Source organism: Pterocles gutturalis, unplaced genomic scaffold (assembly GCF_000699245.1).
Source record: "Pterocles gutturalis isolate BGI_N339 unplaced genomic scaffold, ASM69924v1 scaffold18509, whole genome shotgun sequence".
NCBI lineage: Eukaryota > Metazoa > Chordata > Aves > Pterocliformes > Pteroclidae > Pterocles > Pterocles gutturalis.
Window position 1 is genome coordinate 1 of NW_010131059.1, and position 24016 is coordinate 24016.

Genomic DNA, 24016 nt, shown 5'->3' on the forward strand with positions numbered 1-24016 from the left:
AAGGCGGGGAAAGGGGGTAGGCGTGAGGTGGGGAGGCAGCAGGAGGCAGCTTGGGTCTTAGGTGGATGCTGCACGCCGGGCTGGGAGAAGGCGCAGGTCTGGTGTGTAGGTGAGGAGCAGGTAGCTAAAAAAAAATGAAGCTCCAGCACCTGCCGCAGAGATACCGGCAACCCCTTCTCTCTGTGCAGCACCTGCACTGGCTGTCGAGAAGGTGGAGAGGCACTTGCTGAAGAGACTGCTGCTTGGAGGACACTGTCTAAGGTGTCACTTGGATAGTGTGAGGGATGAGAGAGCAAGTAGAAGATAACGGGGATGTTGAGCAGGTGCAGACAGTGATGCAAAGGAGACCCCCAAGGGAACACAGGCATTGAGGAAATGTGACAGATGTTGTGCAGGTGCAGAGCAGATGATGAACAGGCCCAGATGCAGACACTAAACAGATTCAGGTGCAGAAGCTGAGCAGATGCAGATGCAAAGACAGAAACTGAGCAGACATGAACCCCAAGCAAATGGCAGATGCTGAGCACATGTAGGCATAAGCAATCCTTTCAGTCTGTGCTTAGGATTCCTTAGGATTGGAAGATGATGGTGAGCATGCAGTCATACCACCACCCAGGGTGTCCTCCTGTGATGTAGTGCAGTCTTGGGGACACAATTTGAATGCCAGCAGTTCTGGGGAGGAGCTGTGACTTGGTGCAGGCAGCCTCAGACTGCAGTTACTCTGCCACGTTTATGTTAATCTTGACATATGATGAGCTGGAGTAAGAGCTACAATGTGGTAATGCAACAAATTTCACTTAATCTCTAGCAGACTGTACTCCAGATGGTTATATGATTAGCTCTTAGCTCAGGAGACACCAAGACTCGAGGAACAGAAAGTGCATGGGGTAGAGCAGCTTATCCATATTTCAACATTTTTGACCTACTGAAGTGTCACTTGTGAAATTCTAAAAATATATGGAGAAACAAGTGTCTGTGCAAAATAATACAGCCACACTATGAGCTAGTGTGTTTTGAGGAAAGAAACTGGGAAAGCACAACAGTGGGAAATTAAATCAGAGGAGTGGATTTGGACAAAGTAGAGGGGAAAGAGGAATGAAGACACATGCATAAGAAGGAGCAGTGAGGAGGGACTGTGGGCTGGGGAAAATGCCTATGGAAATGAATGAGCCTGTCCTCATAGGACACTGGGGCCAGGTGTTGAGCAGTAAGCTCAGACTGAGTAGTGCTGAGACTGAATTCCTGGGAGTGGGCAGTGTAAATGCCACCACCCAGAGAAAGAGGGAACTTTCAAATTGGATCACACTGGGAGAGACTGGCTCCAGACAGGCCGTGGTGTCAAGAAATGCTCTCCTTTTGAAACCTGGGGAGTTTCGTTGCTTACACCATGGCTGAATCTCGCCCCGTGTCTTCAGAAGTGGCTGATGTTCAACTTTCCCATGACTCTGTCACTGTGCCAGGTGGTGATCTCAGAGCACGCTCTGAGCCAAAGCCAGTCTCCACCAGGGGGGAAGGGGAGGACTGCTCCATTGAGGGAACTGCAAGGATGATACAGACAAGTCTGAAATGTGTGTGTATGCACACTCACGCACATGAACTCTTCTAGCTCCAAACTATTAGTGAAGTGTCTCGTTGGTTCAGAGAACTCGTCCATCTCAAAGACTTAAGGCCCAAAAATGAGGAGAGCTGAGGAGCTAAAATAGCAGTGGGGAGAGCCCCATCCTTCTAGGAAGGAAAGATATTCAGGATCAGGTTCCCCATCCCTACTCTGAGCTGTCTGGTGACTCACAGAATGGTCTTTCTGTTGTGCCTCTCAGCACATTGCCTGAATTATAAAGGACTTTATTTCAGAGAATAACTTGCTCTTGACCAGCCATTCACTTCAGGAATCTCCTAAAACTCACAGGGGTTCAGACCCCTTTAAGCACTGACTTGGTTAGATTCAAGCTCAGAGGGCATCTGCAATGGTCCTGCAGATGGCTTTGCTTACCTTCCTGAGGAAAAATGCATGCTATTTTCCAAGCCAGCTTGAGACACAAGGCAATTAAAGCCATGGGTCACTGGGGCCAAGTATCTCTTCCCTCCAAACCTGCTGCCTGCAGAGTTCCAGAAGCATCATTTTTTTTCTCCAAAGTTATACAGCTTTGGCATGAAACACCTTGAAGTACCAGTGGTGTAATATGGAGTGAGGCAATACGTGCTCACAGACAGCCTGCCCTTCCTTGACATCAAACTCTAACCACACAGCCATCATCCTGGGGGCTTGCCAGAAACAGCAGCTGTGTAGGACTGGCAGCACATGGAGAACCTGCATTTCACTGAGAGCAGTGGTAGGAAGAAGGAAGCTCCCAAAAGAATCTGTTCCCTGTATCCCATTGTCCATGCTAAGAGGCTACTGGCCTCATTGTTTCTGCAGTTGACAGCTCTGGGTTATCTGGGCTCCACAGTAACAGCAGGGTCTAATTGTGAGGATACATCCTGTCGTGTCAGACAGAGACTGCCATGGGTGCACAAGGTGTCACAGATTCCCTGTCTCCAGGCTCAGTTACAGCCACTGAGTGTTACGGACTGGAAGAGCTTGCAGGAATCTTGTCTCCAGTCTTTGTTCTGTACTGGTAAGTGGACATGTCTGGATTCCAGTGTGATTAACACACCTGAGCTGGGACTGGACCAAGTTCCCTGAAAAATCACCTCGCCTCCTTTGCCTGTGACCTCTTGCAAAAAGTACTTTGCCCCAAAACAGTCAGCTTCCTGGGAGTGAGACCTGTATCCTGGACACCCTGCTATGAGAAGCAGGCTCCAAACTCGCAGCATTCAGAGTGAAATACAGAATATAGCTCTCTGTCCCCATCACAGAGAGCTTGTTCCTTTCATATCCTGGGAACATGAAACTTCTTAGGCGGGGGAAGATAGCCATTACTAATTTCCACTAGGAACATCTCCCACAACATGAGCACCTTGCTGGTGAAATAAGTAGGTGGAAGCCAGTGTGGGGACAGCAGGTGAAGTACAGTAGATAAAGCAATTTCTTACCACCATGGCTGCCTAACTTAGCCAAAAATCTTAAGGAGATGATAAACAATAAATTTTTTTGTCTCTCATCTGTACTGTACTGTAGGACCAGATCTGCAGTCTCTGAATAGATTGTCAGACAAATCACTGCTGTTGGAAACAGATACCGGGCTGCACTGACCACTGGTCCAATCTAGAATGGCGTTCCTGATGATTACTGGGACACCCCTCATGGCCAGGCAGTCAGGTCTGAAATGGAAGGGCAGGCTGTTAACAGCACTATTAAACAGGGCTAGGAGTGCAGAACAGCTTAAGGGGGGTATTAAAACACAGTATCTGCCTAGGTCCAGGACACAGAACACTTACCAGTGTTAGACTTCAGCCGGGAAGATGCCTTTGGGCATATTAATGAGATCAGAACTTGGGTTTTCTGCTGTGCTTTTCTGTGGTATAAAACCTAGAACTAGTCACAGTGGTGGTGTCCCCGCAGCGGGTGTCCTTCTGGGGCTCAGTGTACTCTGCACTGCAGGGTTGCTGGGCTGAGCGTACCAGCTGATGGCTGCAGTGGGGTCTGGTCTCCTAGGATTACCAAACGTTCATATCTTCAGTAGCAGCCAGAGACTTTATTTTCTGTACAGGAAAGCTGTTCCATTCAGTAGCAAAAACCCCTCCAATTAAAGTCCAGTGTTAAGAATGTGGTCATTAGCTTACTGAGTAAAACTTCGGCACCCTAAGAATCCTTGTAAACTGGCAGGTTCCTGCTTGCTGAATCTGGCTGTGGCACAAGAGGAAGACCTTCATCTTCATGGAGATGACTCTAGAAGTGCATCAGTGTTGCTCAAAGCAGCATTTGGCATGGGAGGTGAACCTCTGTCCTCAGGCGCTGATTCCCAGTAGTCCATCTTCAGAAGCTGTTTCCCTGGGTACAGAGTGGTGGTGGTGTGAAGAGAGAGGCTGACTCCAGGAATCTAACTTGAAGGTTGCTTCAAGTAGGACTTCTAGCCTATTTGTCACAAGCTAGAACTGTGGCTGGGAACAGGTGATAGTTTTTGTTTCTGTTTTGTTTAAAAACAAATTTCATCTGACGTGAGAGCCCCATGTTGCACTGAACAGTCGGAGGTCATAGGAGAGGCTCTGTGGGCTGCAAACAAACCAGCATGTGGGCGTAGAGCAGGAGCTGCTGTGACGTGTCTGCAGGAAGCCTTAATGATGCTAGAGCCTTGAAGGCTAACAGAGGTCAATAGAAGGGGAACACCAGCGATGACAAAGACTTTTCCATGAGACCAAAATGGGCCAAATGAAGACAGGCTTGTTTTCTCTTGAGAACTCTGTTTGGGACCTCATAGCTTTTACCTGCTCTCTTTTGGGCCATCTGTGAAATGGATTTTCTGCTCAGTAGGCACACATCAAGGCAGGGAATTGCTGTGTTATTTCCTACCCACATGTCTGATCTCTGCAGGCCTCTCAGCACTGTTACTCTGTCCTTGAAGAACTCTGTATTATTCATTAATTCCTTTTCCAGGTCATGAGTGAGAACTGATCTTAAAAAACCCAGTTCTTTCAGTACATACTGAATGGTCACTGCCCCAAAAAGTCTTCCACACCTCATGCTTTCTGGACATTTGTCTGGCTTTCATTCTAGGAGACAATGTCAAGATTTGTAAAACTAAGATTCAGCAGCAATGGGATCACCTTCACGTGATCTAGTATGAGCAGAGTCACACCACCATTGCTATTGGGAATGGGCCCCACTAGCTGCAAATGAGGTTGCCCCATTGCCTTGTCTGGGGTTGTCACTTTGTATGCAGCAGACTCATGAACATTAGCAACATTTGATGAGCAGGATTAGAAGAGAAAATATTAAAAATACTGTGGTTGATCTCTACGGATTCTTTGGCTTGCAGCACTGAAATAATGGTAGGAGCAGTGGGAAGGTTTTGCAAAATGTTGCACTGTAGACCAAATTTGAGTTAATTCATCCTGTGTTATCTTTAGCTAGACAGCCCTGCTTCACAGGTGGCAAGATGTTTGAATGACAGGCCTGTGCTGAAGACCTCTTTCTCAAACAATATTTATTTGAGATCCTACCCCTCTGACGTGTGGTTCTCAGTCTTTCCATTTTTCTTTCTCCTAGATGAGTTGGGCATTTGTCCAAAAGGTGTCACCTCCAATGTGTTCCGCTTTAATGTGTCCTCGGCAGAGAAGAACAGCACCAACTTGTTCCGGGCCGAGTTTCGGGTGCTGCGTGTGCCCAACCCGAGCTCCAAACGCAGCGAGCAACGCATTGAGCTCTTCCAGGTGAGTACCCTTCTCACCTTCTCCTGTGCCTGAGCCCCAAATAGCTTGGCTTTTCAATGGTTGCCGCAATTGATATGTGCATGGCTACAGAAGAGAGAGAAAACAAATCCCATGCTGTACCCCAGGCTTCTTGTAGCATATGCAGTGATACAGTCACCTTTCTTTTCTTTTACAGTGTGGTGCTGTCCTTTCCCCACTCACTCTGGCTGGCTGTTCTGACCACCCTGGCATGGTGTCCACTGCAGCTCTTTGCTGCAGCTCTTTGCTGCACTGAGAAGGGGATTGGAAGGGGAACCCCTCACCAGTGGAGCAGCCTATACCCTCCTGTCACATCTGCATGCCTAGGTCCCTTGGCAGTTTTGTTCCTTTGACTGTCGCAGTACAGTTGGTGCTAATCCAACGGGTGGGACTCTCTGTCTTGTCGCTGATTTACTGGAAAAAATAATGCTTGCTTTCAGTGTTCCCTTCAGCAGCAGCTCCCCAGGGGCATAATTCACAGCACCGTTAATTCAGGTACTTATCTGGAGTTTGATTTGAAGCCATGGACTCCACTGGAAAAATAAGGTCTGGTTCAGGTTTGGAGGTGGTCTTAGGCTGGGCTGGACCACCCAGCTAACAGTACAGTTTAGCATCCAGGTGGCACATTCCCACAGGCTGGTGTCTGTCCACTTTGCAGTAGGAGGGCAGCTAAAATTGCCCTGTGGCTTGTAGCTCTTGAGAACTTCCTGAAATTCAGCTTCAAAGGTCAGACCAATTCTCCACCAACACAACTGACAAGGAGACAATTCCAGAGATTCTCCATAGGTTCAGTGCTCTGTGGAGTGAACCTGGGGTCCTGCAGGAAGGAGCACCTTGCACAGGCTGTGACTGTTTGTCTGGAAGCGGGAAGAGATCCCAGAGCAGGGGGAGGGGTCTCCAAACCTGATCAACCCTGGTGTGTTTTGAAAGACATTGAAGAGTGTAGAAGACATGCAAATGCCACAGTGTAGGACTTAATAGGCTTGCTGGGCAAGGGACCTGTAGCAAGATGCTCTATTGCCCACTGCTGGTTCTACTCTGAAATCCAGACCCACGTCCCACAGGCGTATACAGAAACAAAACCACCCACTAGATCAATTGCTGTGTAGCTCTGACTCTGGCTATGTGCCCTGAAACAAGGATGAACTGAGAGAGATAGGCTGCTTAGGACACCAAAGTAAGTGTTGTGTAGATCTCTGGGGTTCAGGTTGGTTGTGAAGCATGTCCATCTCACCTGTGCCAGGTTATTCCTGGTGTCTCATTTGCCAGGACCAACTTTCTTGAATTACTTTTTAGCAAGCTGTGGAAGAAAAAAGACCCAAGGCTATCCTTTCCTGATGCACGGCACTGGCTGATTCTCTGTACCACTCCTTCTGACACAGATCCTTCGGCCGGATGAGCACATAGCAAAGCAGCGCTACCTCAGTGGCAGGAATGTGCAGACACGGGGCTCCCCTGAGTGGCTGTCCTTCGATGTCACCGAGACTGTGCGTGAGTGGCTTCTGCACAGAGGTAGGGGTCTAAGCAGGACCGGGTGTCTGCATCGATAGAGGTGTAGATCAATGTTGACAGGAGTATCTCTCTGGTCCCCTTTTTGCAGGAGCTTGGCTCACATAGAGAACAGCTTCTTTCAGTCTGAGAACAAGCCTTCCCCTAGAAAGCTACCTCAGTGCATGATATTTGCTAGATTTCTAGCTCTGTCCTGGAGTCCCCACTGTGGAGCTCTGTGGGCTGAGTCAGAATGAGAATTCTTCCTCTGGAAGATGAAATTGTTTTCACTGAGAGATACTGGAACTTGTTTTTGTTCTTTGATTCTAAGCCCAGAGGGGATCCTTCTGCTTGTCTAAACTATAATCGGTAATACATAGAACATGAGGATTGCTCTGGTGTAATTTTATGTGGACTAGAGCAAATCTAGTACGGGTGAAAAAAAACAGCAAGGATCCTGGTTTCTTTAGCTGTTTACAGCTTGGCAGGTATAAAGGTGAGGAAATGCCAGAGGCTGACACACCTAGACAGATGGAGGCTTTAGCACTGCAGAGAACATACCTCTGCCACCGCTGGGCAGCCCAGCAGATAGTTACGGGGCAGCTCCCAGCAAGAACACTGACCTCATTCACAGCGGGAGCATAGGCACCGTGACTCACAGCTGGATTGGCCTCTCAGATAGAAGCTAGGTGCCACTGAAAAATGGAATGCAGGTACTGGCAAGCAGCTGCTCCCTGGAAGGGTAAGCAGTGAGCTTGTAGGCTCCTCCTTTTTCAAGCAGTCTAAATTGTGTCCTGATGGCTGGAGTTCAGGGCTGGAACTGCAGTGAGCTCTGGGCAAGCACACTAGCTGACAAGACATCACAGACTGTACAGTGCTTAGGAGAAAAGGTGCTGGGCACCTTGTCAATGCCCCAGGGAGCCAGATGTTTTAATTCATGACACAACATAAAAAAGGAGCTTTCATAAAAGTCTTATGTTCCCTTAGTCAGGCCCACACAGCATGACTGGTCCAGGAAGTTATTATGAAAATACACTTGCCTCTGGAAAGTCTGTGTGACTTAGACCGCTAGCAGTTAAACAAAACAGGAGGTTGGAGCTGCTGAGAAAAATGCTTCCAGTGAAATTACTTGATAACATCCAACTCACTTAATTTCAGATCTCTCCTTTGGACACTAACCAGAAGCTAGATAGTAGACAGGCACTGAAGATGGCAAAATTGATTTAACACAGACACTGCAAGCCAGCTCTTCAAAATACTTCTTGAAGCTCACAAATACTTCTGGATGCTGAATAGCTTAAAAACTGTAACCAGAAGCACTCTTCTCACCTGCCTAGGATGCTCCCTTTAGCAAGAGCAAGGCTTTTGGCACAGGTGAAGCTGCAAGATTCTGCTTCCCAGTCTCCTTTCCAAGGCAGCTTCTGTTCCCCAACTTTGATAGTGTTGCTGACTTTGAGACCAGTCCACAGTCTCGGAGTTACCACAGTACATGTCCTCAGCGAAACTTCCCCGCACCAGAAACTGTCCCAGCTGAGGAAGACTGTTTCTCACAGAGTCATGTGCTTCCTTACAGAGTCCAACCTTGGCCTGGAAATTAGCATACACTGTCCTTGCCATACTTTTCAGCCCAACGGGGACATCTTGGAGAATTTGCATGAGGTCTTGGAGATCAAATTCAAAGGTGATAAAGAGCTGGGTTAGGGGAGGCTGTTGGGCAAAGGAAACCCTGGAGTATCTAAAGAAAAGAAAAATGAGGTCTTGCTTTGCGTATTTGACCATTTTATGTTGCGTAACATTTGTCTTAAAGCATACAAAATCTGGGTTTGCATGTTGATTATATGGGTATATCCACTTTGTACATAGGTTGGAAATGGGAGAAAGGAAGTGCAGGCTGGGTGGGTTTGCACAAGCATCTGCAGAAAGGAATAATTTTGTATTTCAATGTCTCTCTGGGAAGTTCAACTTGATGCCTTCTCAGATTTCCATAGAGGCTCTGCTTTCCAGTTAGGGTGACTGAAACACAAGGAAGTCAGGCATCCTGTGTGAGGTGGCCCAGAGAGTCAGTGGCTTGGCTAGCCTAAGAAATAGGAACCTCCTGGCTTGCAGCCCTGGGCTGCGGCCACTGCCCCCACAGGCTCCATTTCTGAGGCTGTTCTGCAGAGTGCCAATGATCTGACATCTTCTGTAAACCATTCATCTTCCTGCCTGTCCTGGGACCGAAGCCAGGAGTGAGTGGGATGGATTAATGGCCCCACCAGCAGTTTGCAAATGGTAAAACAGGTGGCCCATAAGCTTCTATTTCAGGTCTGCAGCAGTCAAATTCACCAGGAGTAAAGGGGTCCCTGTGAGGGAAGAAGTCCCAGAGTAAGGGGACGTGGTGCCTGACTCCCTTTCAGCCTGGTTCAAGGGCAGGCATGAGAGTGTTAAATGCACTGAAAAGTCTTGATGCATCCTCTACTTCCACACTGACTTGTTTGTGGGTCCTGTTTTTCTCTGAAGGCATTGACAGTGAGGATGACTATGGCCGTGGGGACTTGGGGCGCCTGAAGAAGCAGAAAGACTTGCATAATCCCCACCTCATCTTGATGATGTTACCCCCACATCGGCTAGAGAGCCCAGCATTAGGAGGCCAGAGAAAGAAACGGGCCCTGGATACCAACTACTGTTTCCGGTAAGTGAGAATCCTGTCTGGAGTGACCAGGTCCAATGCCTGAGGTGGGGAAGTCTGGTAAGACTCCATGCCACCAGAAAAGGCAGAGCCCTCCAAGGGGGTTGTGGGTCACCATGGTGCCACAGGGGCCACGTGAGGAGCACAGCTCAGCTGGCCGCTCCTTGTGGTGTCCAAGAAGGGCACGCTAGCCTGCTCAGCACAGTCACTGTGTGCTTCTGGCTGAGCCACTCGCTAGAGGGAGATTTCCAAGCAGCTTCCTGGAGCACAGCCTGGGCAGGGACCTGCAGCAGCCCCCGCTAGCTTCAGGTGCTGGAGAGGACCGGGTCCTGCTGTGGGTGAGTGAGGTGCTGCCTTCGCTGGGCCAGTGGTGGAGCTGCCTGCCGGCAGGCAGGCAGAAACAACGCCAGACTGCTCAGCTGCCCGCCGCTGCGTGCCCCTGCCGCTCCTCTGCACTTGGCGCAGGCAAAACACCACATCCCACTGGGCACTGCTGGCGCTAGTCCTTCTGCTCAGGAAGCTGCATCACGCACTTGCATGTAAGGTCCGTCTTTCGATTCACTGTGTTTTGATACTGTATTTCAGGAACCTGGAGGAGAACTGCTGCGTGCGTCCTCTGTACATCGACTTCCGACAGGACCTTGGCTGGAAATGGGTCCACGAGCCTAAGGGCTACTTTGCTAACTTTTGTTCAGGCCCTTGTCCGTACCTCCGCAGCGCAGACACCACTCACAGCACGGTACATCCAGTATATTATCCTGTCAGGGCTTGTGGCTGTGATTCCCCCTTTCTCCCTAAGTCTGATCACATCTGGTCTCTTCAAAGCAGCAAAAGCAGTTCAGATCAATACTTGTAAAAACTGTCCAAGGAAACTGAAGAGTCGTCTAGGTGGTTAAGCAGGAAAAACGTGCTTCCTTTGGAGTCAATAGTGAGCCCATGCTTCCAGCCAAATGTTGAGGAGGAGGATGCTGCTGTCTCTTGCATAAGATGTGAAACAGCAGGAGTGATGGTTTTAGGGTACTTGTTTGGTAATGGCCAGAGTATTAACTGAATTGTTCACATCAAACATAAACTCTGGTAATTATCTTCTGTCTAAATTTCTCCTGCATTTTGCATCAGACAGAGGATTTTTTTATGCCCTCTGCCAGGTTGTCATGCAAAAACTATTGTGCCATGGCACACAGCTGCCATCTGCTGCCACAGGGGCAACTGTAGCCCAAAAGTGAAGGGAAATCCTTGTCCATGTCCAGAAGTGAACACAGTTCTGCAGTAAACACTCCCTTCTGCACAGGCATCCTTTCCAGTTGTATTAATCCCACCTGACCTACATCAGGGAGGAACCTACTAGGCAGTGAGATTGACAAGTGAAAACTCACAGAAAGCAAATGTCTTTAGGTAACTTATGCATAGCCTCTGCTTAACATGAGTACACCAGTCAGTCTTTGGGAAGAATACCACGTGAGCCTGGCTACTGTCTAGAGTGGAAGAAAATACAAGCAATAGAAAAGCATGGGCATGGGAGAAGTACCAATGGGAGAAGACAAACTGTCCTAGAGGAGTAGGCAGTCCTTCAGTGAAGCAAGAAAAGCCAGAGGAGAATCCTGGGCTTCTGTCCACAGAAGAGAAAAGGCAGCAATCCAGACAATGCAACAGCTCACTAGCAACTTAACTTCAGGTTTCACTAAAAAAGTTATTGGAAAAAGCAGATTTGGCTGAAGAATAGATAACTAGGTAAAGATGATATTGCAGAAAAGATGCTAACACTTTCTTGACAGCTTGAGAGTCTGCACAGCAGCAAGGCTCACTGAAGCTCAAGGACTAATGTCAGTAGGAACAGTTGATCTATGGGAATGAAGGAGTGAACAGATGCTGGGCATTAACCACAAGACAAGGCAAGGGAATGAACAGCTTTGAAAGGGTAATGGCCATGTAGCTTTACCATCTGGTTGTCCTGAGAAGCTCTCTAGTAGATAACTGGACTGAATCAGTGTGAGAGAAAGGAGATTTCAGAATAGTTCCTAATGTTTTTTTCTTGAGGAAAAGAAAGGAAACGATCTTGAGTCTTCAAGAAAGGAAACAATCAAGTGTTAAGATCAGCTGAGTGATCCAGAAAACTTTTAGAACAATATAGCTGCTAACAGCTTGACAGCACCCCTAGGAAAAAGATGGTGAAAAGATTTCTCACCCACCTGTTTAACCTACTGTCTCTGTTGAGTAGAGCAGCCCCAGAGCACATGGTACCCCTGTGGTACAGCCAAGGGTACTTTGCTCAGTATCCTAGAGAGCTTCTCCCAGAACGACTGTGATTACATGGATCTGGATGATAGAACAAGATGTTTTCTTAGCACCTCTTATCCCCAAAGACTGTAAAATAGTTAAAAGACAATGTGCCAGACCCTGTTGTTTATACCAGATAAGCACTAATGAGACCACAGTAAGGCAGGTGAGGTCATATTTTGGCCCCACAACTCAAGAAGTTGCTTACCGCTGAGAAGCGGCCACCTCTGGCAAGAAACATGGCAACTGTTCTATAGCAGTTACATGTCTGAAGTGTACAGTCATCTGTGGGCTGGGGCCAGCCAGGAGGAGGAATCCAGTGGGGTCCCACAGGACACTCTCCTGGCTCCAGCATTGCAGTGTAATGACTTGGAGGATGGAGTGGAGGGAGAAAGCATCAGACAGTTCAAAGCTGGGAGGATACTTGAGAGGATTGGCATCGATCCAGTGCTATCTAGAGATGTTGATTGAAATAAGCAGCACTGATGTTCTTTCTTTTGGTTTCTTTAATGGAACCAAAGACACCATGGCCCCAGGCTGGTTACACACAGCCTTGTTAAAAGTAAAAATTGTGACACTATCCACCGTACGTAGAGACGAAAGAAGACCACTGCCTGCACTCCTTCCACCCTTAAGCATCAGCCACAGAGCAAGGCTACTACAATTAATAAAAAGTCAGGCCAGGGCAGGTGAGATCCTTTAGAAGTAGGCCATGATAAGGAAGTGACAGGGGACTGTTACCTCAGGGAATTACCCTCTGATGAGCATAGTCTAAACACCTGGAGACCTGTTGGGTTTGCAGTCCCTTCCTGTCCTCAACTAACTTAAACGTGTTCGTGACTTTGTCACCAGATTTTCTTTCTTTCTGCAGGTGCTGGGCTTATACAACACGCTGAACCCTGAGGCATCTGCTTCGCCCTGCTGTGTGCCCCAGGACCTGGAGCCACTCACTATCTTGTACTATGTCGGGAGGACCCCCAAAGTGGAGCAGCTCTCCAACATGGTGGTGAAATCCTGCAAGTGCAGCTGAAAAGCACCCTGGCCCGCCCAAAGCCAAGAGAGAAACTGTCAGCACCCACTCTCCTGCTCCCAGGCTAAGACAAAAGGAACTGGGTGTCAGAGACTATGCATGCTGAGGGCCGAATGCCAAACCCTGTGGCTTAGGGTCTGGCAGCCCTTGGGGATCTCTTCTGGAACATTTCTTGGTCTTGTTGTCAGTGTCACGTTTCTTCTGGGAGTTACTTTGGTGGCACAAAGGCCACACTCTCCATAATAGCTGGACAGTTGGTGCAGAAGAGAAGGACAGGGTGGAGGACTTCTGTGTATTTGAATGCTGGGTGGTTGGGCTGGGAAAGCAAGGGAATGAGAAAGAGCAGGTGAAAGAGGGAATGGAAATGGGGAGATGTTTTCTATTCTAGCTTTAGCTATCTTAGGACCTCAACCCTCCCCGCTGGCCTGAAGAATTACAGGTTTCCCCTGTAGGAGGAAACCCTGAAAGTTTCTTTAGACAAAGAAAATGCACCAAGGGAATTTGCTGAGAGAAGAAATGCTCAGAGATACACTTAGACTTTTGTTCCTCAGAGCTGTGATCCAGGAGTCCTGCAAATTAAACTCTGTGTCTGCCAAACCTGTAAGTTCAGTTGGCAGATCCTGGCTATCAGTTTCTAAATGCAAACTGCAAGGCTCCCAGCCAGCCTGCTGAGGGTGGGCAAATACAAGGAAAGAGGGTGCTGAGTCCATTTTCAGAGGCACTGATATTTTAATTCAGCTCTTTTTCCTTCTTGGAGTTTCTGAAAGATGGTTTCTGGGTCAGGGCAGGAGCAATATCTGGGGGTACCTGAATACTGGCTCATGCATTTGTGATCTGATGCACTCTGAGGACCTCTTGTCTATTGTGGTTTGTGAGGTGTTTTGGGGTGTTCTGCACCTGTTCTGCACGATGACCTGAACATGGCCCAGGCCTTACCTGCCAAGACTTAAAAAATAGTAATCTCAAAAACATTGTAAAAAATAAATATTTGGGGGGAGATGTTTGTTTTTTCACAAGCAAGTTGTTTGTTGGAGGGTTAGATGGTTTGCTGTCTTTAAATTGCTACTGCTGTGGCATACTCAGTCAGTCTAAAATCTTTCCCCCTTTCCAGCATGTCTCTTCAAAGGAACAGGCAGAATTTAGGTCAGCCAGAGACCCTCAGAATGGAAATTCCTTGGTACCCTCAAACCATGCCTGGTGTATATGTCCCCTGTCCCACCCTAGTCCTTCAGACATGTACATCTGCTTTTGACAGAATCATAGAACCATAGGATGGTTTGTGTTGAAAAGGACCTTAAAGAGCATCTAGTTCCAACTCCCCTGCCATGGGATTTATATATTTACATATTCAAATATAAAACACTTCCAACAATACTGTTTAAATAACCAGGGAGGTGCACTTGACACAGCTGACAAATATCCTATGTCCATTTGAATATATATGGTCTACCAGTGTACTGACTTGTATGCATGGGTAAGTAACACACTCCTCCTCTGAGTTTACCATGAACATTGCAGATGCTCATAAAAAGCTCACAGATATTGCCCAGGCAAAAAATCAATGTACTGAAAGTATGGGCTTTTTCAGACATGGATGCTCCCAAAGGTACAAATCTCCAGTGTTTGACCACCACATGAGACTCGAGGCTGCCTCTCTGTCTCTCCAAACCACAACTACTTAAAGTCATGTTCTACAGACCTCAGAGTTTCCTCCGTGTCCCCTCCCAGTTCCTCGTCCCCAGCAACTGAGTGTAAAATGACACCTAGCTGGTTAATCGCTTGTGGCCAGGGCACTCCGTGGTGAGCTCAGAATTCAGCTCTTCCATCAAGCCCTTCACAATAGCAGCTACTTCCATATACATCACGTGAGGTTGCCCTAGCGTGTAATGCCAAACATCTTAATAAACTATAAACAACCCTTGCTGCGCCATCGCCAGCTGGCTAGAGGTTAGCAAGGGGAATCAGTGGAGGGAGCCTGACAACCTGTGTGACATTTTGGCTGGGGCACACATGCTCTGATAGAGGCACTCCCCAACGCTTAGCTTTATCCCTTTCATCACTCTGGGGCTCCTTGACCTCTTCTCATTGGTGTGATGATGAAAGGTGCAGGTCTGATCAGTCCTGCAGCACTACTGTATTGCTGTGCCCTGTACAGCTCTCGGGTACCCTTGCTTGCCCCCTGCCTGCCCAAAGGGAGCAAATAAATGCATTATGACTACACGGCCATACTGATAGACAGGCCAGAAATTTAGTGACTGCAGTGGTGGGGGCGGGGGGAGGAATCCAGATGCCAATTGGCATAGGAATTCTCTCTAATCTTTTAGCAGCAGCCCCTGGGGAGGTTTTAGTTTACAAGCTGCAGTCTGTTCTTTGGTCGTTGTTCCTCCAGAGCCCTGGTCTGGCTCTGCTGCCCATCCAATTGAAGGGCTTTCTCGCTAGTAAAGGGGGAAAAGAAAAACAAACAAGGAGGGGGAGCTACAAAGGGCTGAGCTAGAACACTTGCACAGATCACAGTCCTACGTGGCACTTGGAGTATGTCTGAACCACCCACAGATTAACCCTGGCAAGCCCCTTGAGGTGGTCTGTTTTAGTAGCCCTTGTTCACTACCGCTCCTCAGTGACAGCGAGAGGGAACAGAAGGACCAAGCCATTTGTCTCCTTGGAAAGGAGGCAAAATGGCAATGGAAAATCAAAGGAGTAGAGTCTTGGGGTGTCCAGCCAGTAAGGACACAGGTAACCTCATGGGTACAGTAATCTTGAAGTCAAACAGACACATTTCAGTTACTGCTTCCCTCTCCAGCCTCCTGTTTCCCTAGCAACATTTAAGAATTAGATTTGTGAGACAGGATATGAATTAATTTTCTTACAACTAAAATAGCCTTTCTCAAGCTGTTTTAGCTATAATTCAGCAACAAACTAAACTAAACTATTTATGTGGGGTTAATAACAGAATGAATGGGCACAGGCTTACCAAAACTTTTCAGGACACATGAGAAAGCAGAAGGCAGTTCTCTATATGCTCTGTTGCTAGCTGGCAAATTGAGGAAGACAATGGGAAAGAAAAAGTGGGATCATCATGGCCAACACTGAATACAGCTCCCAACAGTTCCCTTTTGTTGTTTGCAGGAACAAACAAAAGCTGATGAAAACAATGGCAGCACACTTTGTCTCTCTAACAAAAGATCAATGGTTAGAAAGAGTGAAAAAGCCCTATTCTGCACTGCCATAAGGCAGATCCTGCATAGATGATCAAACCACCATCTGTGTAGTCCCTGCTTCTCTGTAGCATACTCCTATAGCATGCAAGAAGTCCAGACCTGAACTTGATCACCTTTTTTTTTCAGGCTGTAGTGCCTTGTAGAGCTCCGCAAGGAACACTGCTTCAGCAAGTACAGGAATATACATGGATATTTCAGGAAAGAATAGTCTTTGCAGACTAAATGGGTCTTTGTTCCCTGGCCTTTGGGTTGGATGGTCTCTAGCTATCTCACTGGACTAACAAAAAGCAGTAGCACATCCCTGTTAACCACTGTGTGAACTGGGATATGCTGCTTTGTGTTTCACCACTCCATAACCAACAGGCATCAATACACACACTAAACAAGATGGACTGTGTCCAAAAGTAATAAAATATAGAAAAGATAAACATACCTGTTCACTCCTCTCGCTCTGTTCTGCTCTGTCCTGTGATGTCTCACGTTTCTCTGTGTTGTAGCTACCGAATTTCCACTCTCTCAGTTCACAGGTCCTTTTCTTAACCTTTCTGTGCTGCTCTGAAGCTTTCTATTCCTACAACTAGAGCGTCCTCATCAGAGCAGAAACACAGGAGGACTCTAGGTTCAGACTACTGTGTAAATGGAATCACTACAGCCATCTCATGACAGGAGAAGATCCATTGCAATGTCATATGGGCAGACATATTCAATACGGTCCAGGGTCCAATGCATAGCAGGTTCAGTACCACAGGGTGAGTAAGATGCAGCTCTAGGGCCAGCTCCATTGTGGAGAAAAGGTTTCTTACCCCACTACAAGTGTTTCTAGTGGCACACAAAACATCAATGCTTTAGTACTGTTGTTTTCTCTTAATAGGTGATTGAAAGGCAATGAAATCAAGAAAATACAGTTTTCAATACATATGAAGCCAACAGTGTGATATCTACACACTTGCAAAACTGTACTGATTTGTGGTAGTGCAAAATAATAGATGGTTGTATGGGCTGCCTATAACCTACATTAATTGTGGTTTAGAGTTAGCAGCAATTTGGATACAGTGCAAAGACGAAAACATGCCTTCTGATTCTTTAAAAATAACACCTATTAACTTTTTTTTAACATTCAAAATTACTAGAATATATTGGTCAAAAGCTGCATAAAATTAATAACTAACATGCATACTATGATGCTTAGTAAAAGAACACCTGGACTCTTTCAGGTCTCTGCTTTACCAATATTTTCTTTTGTATACAGGAAAGTCATTTAAGCCCTGGTTCATTTTTGATGCAGCTCAGATGACAGATGGAAACAATTAAGCTCAGTTTCTTTTGTCCCCTTTTGAAGAGAGGTTTCAGATACTCTGTGCAAATGCAAGATCCTTTATCATGCAACAAGTCAACATGGAAGAGATGAGAGTTTTACTCATCGGGAAATAGATTATCTTAGAAATTAACTCAGATACATCAACAAGAAATACAGCAAATGACAACTGCTGATTAATGGTTGCCATTCTCTTACTTCTCTACATGACAGTAATGCATTTGAGATGCCTCTTATGCCCATAATTTCAGAAAGAATATGGTACAGTACTTTGGATGTCACTGTGTTTCCAGGAAAGACTAATTTCAAAGATTACAGACCTCAGTTAGTCGGCTGCTTTTAGAACATCCTTATCTAGAGCTAGGTTGCATAGGGAAGATGACAGAGATGGTCTGAAGGAATTCAACCAAGCAGCTGGGCCTTTTCCAGTACTGGCCTATGATTTAATGGAAAATACACTTAGGGATAAGGACCTTTATATCTAGTACAGAATAGAGTTTTCTTTACAGCTGTGGTTTGTGGCAAAAAAGCCCCACACATTTTTTGGTTTCCCACATCCTGCAGACTTAGTGAACAGCTTTCAGGCAGAAACTCTGTCCCCTGTGGTATATGCTGGCATTGTTGAATTATACCAAAGAATAGAAATCTTCCAAGCGGTATCTTCTGAAGACAAAGATTTATTTCTCCCACTTTCAGGGGGGTAGTGGTCTTTGTGCAGGGTGATATTCTTTGTCTCTCATTCCACTTAGTTGGCTAGGCAAGATGATACCTCATGGCTGTCCACAGAGACCAATGCAAGAAATAATTACATGTAAGGGTTATGCACATTGCAGAAAGCAAAGGTGACTTCCTTTTGTGGTCTTCAATACTCGGACATTTCTCACTAGCTGTTTACAGATATTCATTCATCACACACAGAAATCAGCATGAGGCATTATAATAATATATCATGGCCAGTCCCTGTACATCACTTGATGAAAGAAGTCACCTGGGTCATATCAAATCAGAGATTTCCTGACATTCTTCAGGAAGGATTTATTTTTTCTCCTGCAGTTATTATCCTCTTCAGGAAGCAGACAAAGCAAAGATTTGCTGTGCAGCCAGGGACAAATCTTACAGGATTTGTGCAGTGCACGTATTGTAATGACTGCGGAATATCTTGGTAACCATGTTCTGGTCCTTTCCTGAAACAAAAATTTATGGTGTTTATGGTGCTGAAATCCTCTTGCAGGTAGACAAGATGCTTGGGATATCTCAGCTGTTTTCAAGGATTTGTAAGAAACTCCACTTGTGGGAGAAAACAGTAGCAGACAGTCTGACTCGCAACAGGAGCGTCTGGAAGACATCCAACTTGCAATGAGCTGCCTTGCATTACACAGTTTGACATCTGCCCCATCAAAGGGCACTTGCTGCAGAAATCTCTAACTCTGCTTTAGGATCTGAAGATCTCATTTGGATACTACATGCTAAATGCTCTATTGGGCTAATCTGAAGAACTGGAAACAAATGAACAGAACAAACAACAAAGAGAAACTAAATAAAGAAAAGCTCAGAGAAATACGGCATGGCAGCAGTTATAATGTTCTGACTACAGATTTTAAATTGTCTTTCATTTTTATCAATTTCACCTACCCTCAGCCAAGCCATCATTCAAGAGACCTAAGAAACTTGCAGAACCACAATTTGGCAGGAAGGCCTACCAGTCTTTATTCTTAGATATTTTTAATGAGAAATTTTCAGCAGACATATGGAGACATGAGTTTCGTAGGTCTGTGGATAAGCAAAAAAAGACCAAATGTATTCCACATTGAATTTCTGGAATTAGAAATGGTGGAGAAAACACACTTTCAGGAGGGAAACAACCCCGATTGGAATGGGGGAAGCATCGTGCAATGAGAAGCGTAAGTACTGTAACTAGCAGCAGTAATGGGATGCCTACAACTTCATTTGCCCTCTCATTAGATTCACAGCTGTCCATCTGCACACCTTAGAGAATGGCACAGACACCCTAGATGTATTAAATATATCTGACACAGCATAGTCTTTTCAGAAGGTCATATAATTAAGGCAAAACCACTTGAAAAACATGAAGTGAATTCTATATAGTAATTACTGGAAACAGTGGGGAAAAATCCCTTGTAATTTTTCTTCCCCAAATTGAGAAAAAACAAATTTTATAGTAGAATGAGGGAGTGAAGACAGTCAAACATTTGGACTTGTCAGTTGAGAAACTTTGCAAAGGTCCCTTCCTGACTTTTGACATGGTGGTACTCAAGACGTAAGGATTAGATCAATAACCCCAAAACATTTTTTGGAGGAGATTTTATGACTTTAACATAACTACACTGAGTACAGTTACTTCTCTCCTCTTCGTCTGGGGGAAGGCGACCACACTTTATTATTGCTATAACTCTGGTGAAATGAGATTTTCTAAAATACTCTTGGAGGAACACCAAATTAAAGTAATGTTTTGGGGTTGTCTTCTGTTGCACATACCAGGACACCAGTAGGCAAAAGGCCAAATACAATGCTGAAATTGCTTTTAGAGATAAGAGCACCTCTTCCACCTGCCTGAAACAAATGATAAAAATTCTGGTAATAAAAGATACATTTTTAACAGCCACCAAATTCTTAGCAATTGCATAAAATTTGGTTTTTTAAGGCCAATTCAATTTTTTGGTCTGATAGGTCAGATAAAGAAGCCACTCCTTTCCAAAGAATATAAGATTTCTCAAGCTCATTGTGTGCACTGTAGGCGTGGGCTTGTACAGAAGAGGCCCTGTAAAGTATACTCTTTTCCCTAGGGAACCACTATGATTCACTGAATACCACTGGCAAAGGCTTCACACCAGGGTCTCCACAGTGATCAGTGATTCTTTCCTTTAAATTGGAAACAGCAGTGAAAACTCATTTTCACTGAGGGCCAGTAAAATCCTTTTTTGGTAGGGTAACAGACAGATTAGGATCCTCAGGGCAGACCTGGTATCTTGTTTGTCACCTTTGGTTGAGATGTCTTCTGTGTTAAAACTGCACAGAGAGAGTGTTTCAAAAACTAAGAATCCAACAATTTTGGAGATCAGCTTGCACATCCTAACCACTCATCTCTAAGGCAGCAAGGAAACTTAATCTAGTCTTTGGAAAAGGACAATAGGGTTCTAAAGTGGGAAGAAAACAATTACTAGGTACTGTAGCTCTTTAAGATGTGCTGTGCTTGTGCGCATTCACCCTGAAGGTGCTCTGCACTCAAGCACTTTGGAAGACAAAGATTACAGGAAGTGAAATGTATATGAATACGATAACTTAAGAGCTTCGGTAAGTGGTATTTTCTTTTCCATATTTAAACGATTAACCATTTACAAACATCATATTATGGATGACTTCCATACAGAAACTTACTTTCCCCCAAAATCCCAACTGTCTAGAAGTGGATCTTAGTGTCCTTTATGCTCTTGTAAGAACTTTATCATTCTGCAAGCCTCTGCAATATGTAGTGCTCACCCACATGAAGGTGTAGACAAGCTGCATATGACAATTTGTCAGATATCAGCAATGCAGACTTCTAGAGAACCCAACACCACAGAGTGAATTCTGGTGGAACATGCAGCTGTCATGGAAGGCAGCTTTGCCTTGGCTGTTCTAGCAGGCTGTACTGCAACTGTCAAACTAAAACGTCCATACGAAGTCAGACTACAAGACCATCTAGCCCACCTCTCGTCTCTGAGTCAACAGCACTTGCCTGATAGACAAGCTAAAAACGGGAAAAGCCCATTGTGATACTTCCCCAGAACAGTAACTTGAAAAGTCTTAGAAACTTCCTGCTTGTTTTTTTTTTAGTTTTAATATTTAATATGCACTAAAAGATTATTTTTTCATTGATTTGTCTACTTGTCTTTTCAAACCACATACTTTTTTGTATCCACAGTATTTTGTGATAAGGAGTTCCATAGGTCAATTACATACTGTGAAAAGAAATCGCACCCCCCCCTCTTTTTTTTTCTTCTTTGAATCTGATATCTGTTAGTTTCATTTGATGCTCCTACTTTTAGTGAGCAAGACGGTGGACAATTATTCCCCTTTCACCTTCTCCCTTACACACCTTGCCCATCTCTTTTCCAATTAACCACTTTCTGCATGATGAGAACTATGAATGTTAAGTTTTGTGCTCTTGGTATAACCAATCTCAAGGACTGTTTGACCTGATTCTGTAAAGATAAAATAAGGTCCTTTTGATGTTTGATGTAAACAAGGATGCCTTAGCTCTAGAAACATGAGGTTCTAGGAAGAAGAAAAGAAGGTCAAGACCTAGGTTTAAGTAAAGCTCAGAAGCTTCTTTTGGAAGAAACTCATGACAGATCCACAGGAATAATGTGTCCAGAAAGGAAGTAGTATGAAGAGGATCAATTAGACAGTGACTTACTGCAACCAAAATAATCCAACTATTTAAACACCAGCAAACAACCCATCCAGATTCAAACAGTGAGCCCAGAATTATCATAAGCAGCAAATGTACAACTGACTGAGGAGAAAAGTCCTTGGCATTTTGATCAAGTAAAACTTAACAAAAATAAATCAGGAGACAGACTACTTTTGTTCCCAGTAAATAATCCAAAACGACTGGAACTGTTGTATTAGTACAAGGTACAGGCCTGAAAGAATGCAAGCTGAGAATTGAGTCTGTTCTGTAAACTCGTCTAAAAGTCAATGATCTTCACAAGTAAAGAAGAGGAATGATCCCGCACTGCCAACCATTCAACTCCATACACATGGAGACATATTCCAGTATGAGGAAGAGGCACAGCATCGAGATTCCTACTAGTAAACAAAGGTCTTGATACCAAAATCTCCTGCCACAGTGTGGAACCAGTATCAGAGATACGTATGTTGACTTTCCAGGCATCATAGTGAGGACCATTTCCAATAAACCATGATTGTCCAAAAGCACACCTAGACTTGAGAATGTAAATTTCAGTGTGTCTCGCTGGCATCCAGGACTAAGTGGTCAAGTGTCACAGCATGATCTCCCAGTGATAGCACTCACATGGCTTGTGAGGCTCTTTTAAAGGCCAAGATGAACCATGTAAAAGTGAACTGAATACAAGTCAGCTTGTTCTGGAGAGGACAGAACCTAATATCCCTCCCTTATTTTTTATGTTGTGGTATGCTTATCACCTAAACACAGCACAAAACACTTGTATGAACTCTGCTTTACCTCAGCTTCCAGGACTCTGATGCGCACCTTACTCCTTGCAAGACAGACAAGCCTCACTCACTGACATTGGAACAAGCTCCTTCATTTAGAAGTGAAGCAAACATCACAAAGTAGGAGAGCAGAAGAGGACCCCTTAGTTACATTATCCAGACTCACCCCTGAAGTAAATACTGAATGATTGTTGGGGCTTTCTATTGGTAATTTTCTTTTTTCACAGTAAACAAAGACACTTTTGATGAAACTCATTGATGAATACATGGAAGTAAATGTCATAAAAGCAGAGACAAACTAATCCCCACTCGAGGAGCATGTATATAATTGTACTCCCTCCATGTGCAACTATTATAAATACAAAATGGTTTGCTATTCTGCTTTCCTCCCTGGCACTAAAAAACACTTCCTGTAAAATGCCTTTCTCCAAGATGTATTGGAAACAGTTCTATGCCTCCCCACTGAATCTCTTGACTGAAGCACTCTCTGAGAGGTTTTTGAAAAGCGACAGACATGGAGGTAGCAGAGCTGCAAAGAGACAAAATACATATGTTATCCTTCAGTACACAGGATCTGCCATGCATAAAGACATACATTGACTCCAGGCTCAGCAGTACAGTAATATGGAAAAAATAAGAGGCTGGAATTGCAGGATTTGTTCCTGATTCTTTATTCCACATGCTCCCAAGGTAACAGCATTTGTGCTCAGAGCTGGGATCAGCAGATGCCCAAAGCAAAGGAATTCTGCTATTTCCTTTGATGCTCTGGCTTCCCTAACATATCCTGAGGCTGAACAGTTCAAGGTCTAGGTGTTTGGCTTGAGGTAAAGGACCAGTCTTGATATACCTGTGGTTTTTTTTATTTGTTGGAAGCAGGAGAAAAATTTGCCAGGGACAAAGGATGCAAGATTTCCCTGCTCCTGAAGCTGACTAAATTAATTCCTTTGAAATTAAGGTCTTAGACTGCAATGTGCACTTCTCTGAATACTCCAAAAATCTTAGAGATGTCTGATATACTGCTACTAAGTCATCACAGTTACATATGTGGTGTTGGCTACATCTAACATGCAACGCAAAGAAGTTCAGAAAACATGGTGGCTATAACTGAGTACAAATCATTAGCCCAAAATGAGCGGGTGTGAGACTGGCAAAGCTGACAAAACAATTAACCTACGTTTATAATAAGCCAGCACTCATTGGCAATTTGCCAGACAAAGATGTCAGAATGTTGTTTCTGCCAATGATCCTCTGAAGACAACAACCTTTCCTGGGCTAACTGTGCATTTAAATCCCCATCCTCCAAACCTCTCTGTAGTTTTCAGTGGTGGCTATGACAATCTGAACAAAGAAACTAGAGAACAGAAACAGCAGTGAGAGTTCCATAAGGATGTATATCCTCTAGCTGCTTAATTCTGCATGTGAAAGCCAGTGGAATAAGGATAACTCAGATCCCCTGGTAAGAAGAAAGGAATGGAATCCATTATTTGCCAAAC

At 45.1% G+C, this 24016-nt stretch overlaps 1 protein-coding gene across 1 annotated transcript; it reads left to right on the forward strand.

The window, feature by feature from the left end:
• Positions 1–1387: 1387 nt before the first annotated feature.
• On the forward strand, positions 1388–13347 carry TGFB3 (transforming growth factor, beta 3). Its single transcript, XM_010080469.1, has 8 exons — positions 1388–1460; positions 3303–3344; positions 5147–5310; positions 6711–6840; positions 8390–8497; positions 9316–9487; positions 10070–10223; positions 12633–13347. Exons 1-8 carry the CDS (start codon positions 1388–1390, stop codon positions 12789–12791), a joined length of 1002 nt encoding a protein of 333 aa, XP_010078771.1. The 3' UTR covers positions 12792–13347.
• Positions 13348–24016: the final 10669 nt, after the last annotated feature.

Bases quoted from the DNA above. Each gene is read 5' to 3' on its own strand.
- TGFB3 (XM_010080469.1), top strand. From the start codon at position 1,388: ATGGCTGAATCTCGCCCCGTGTCTTCAGAAGTGGCTGATGTTCAACTT. The intron at 6,841-8,389 runs GTAGGGGTCTAA...GCTTCCTTACAG, and splicing joins TGAGTGGCTTCTGCACAGAG to AGTCCAACCTTGGCCTGGAA. The intron at 10,224-12,632 runs GTACATCCAGTA...TTCTTTCTGCAG, and splicing joins CAGACACCACTCACAGCACG to GTGCTGGGCTTATACAACAC.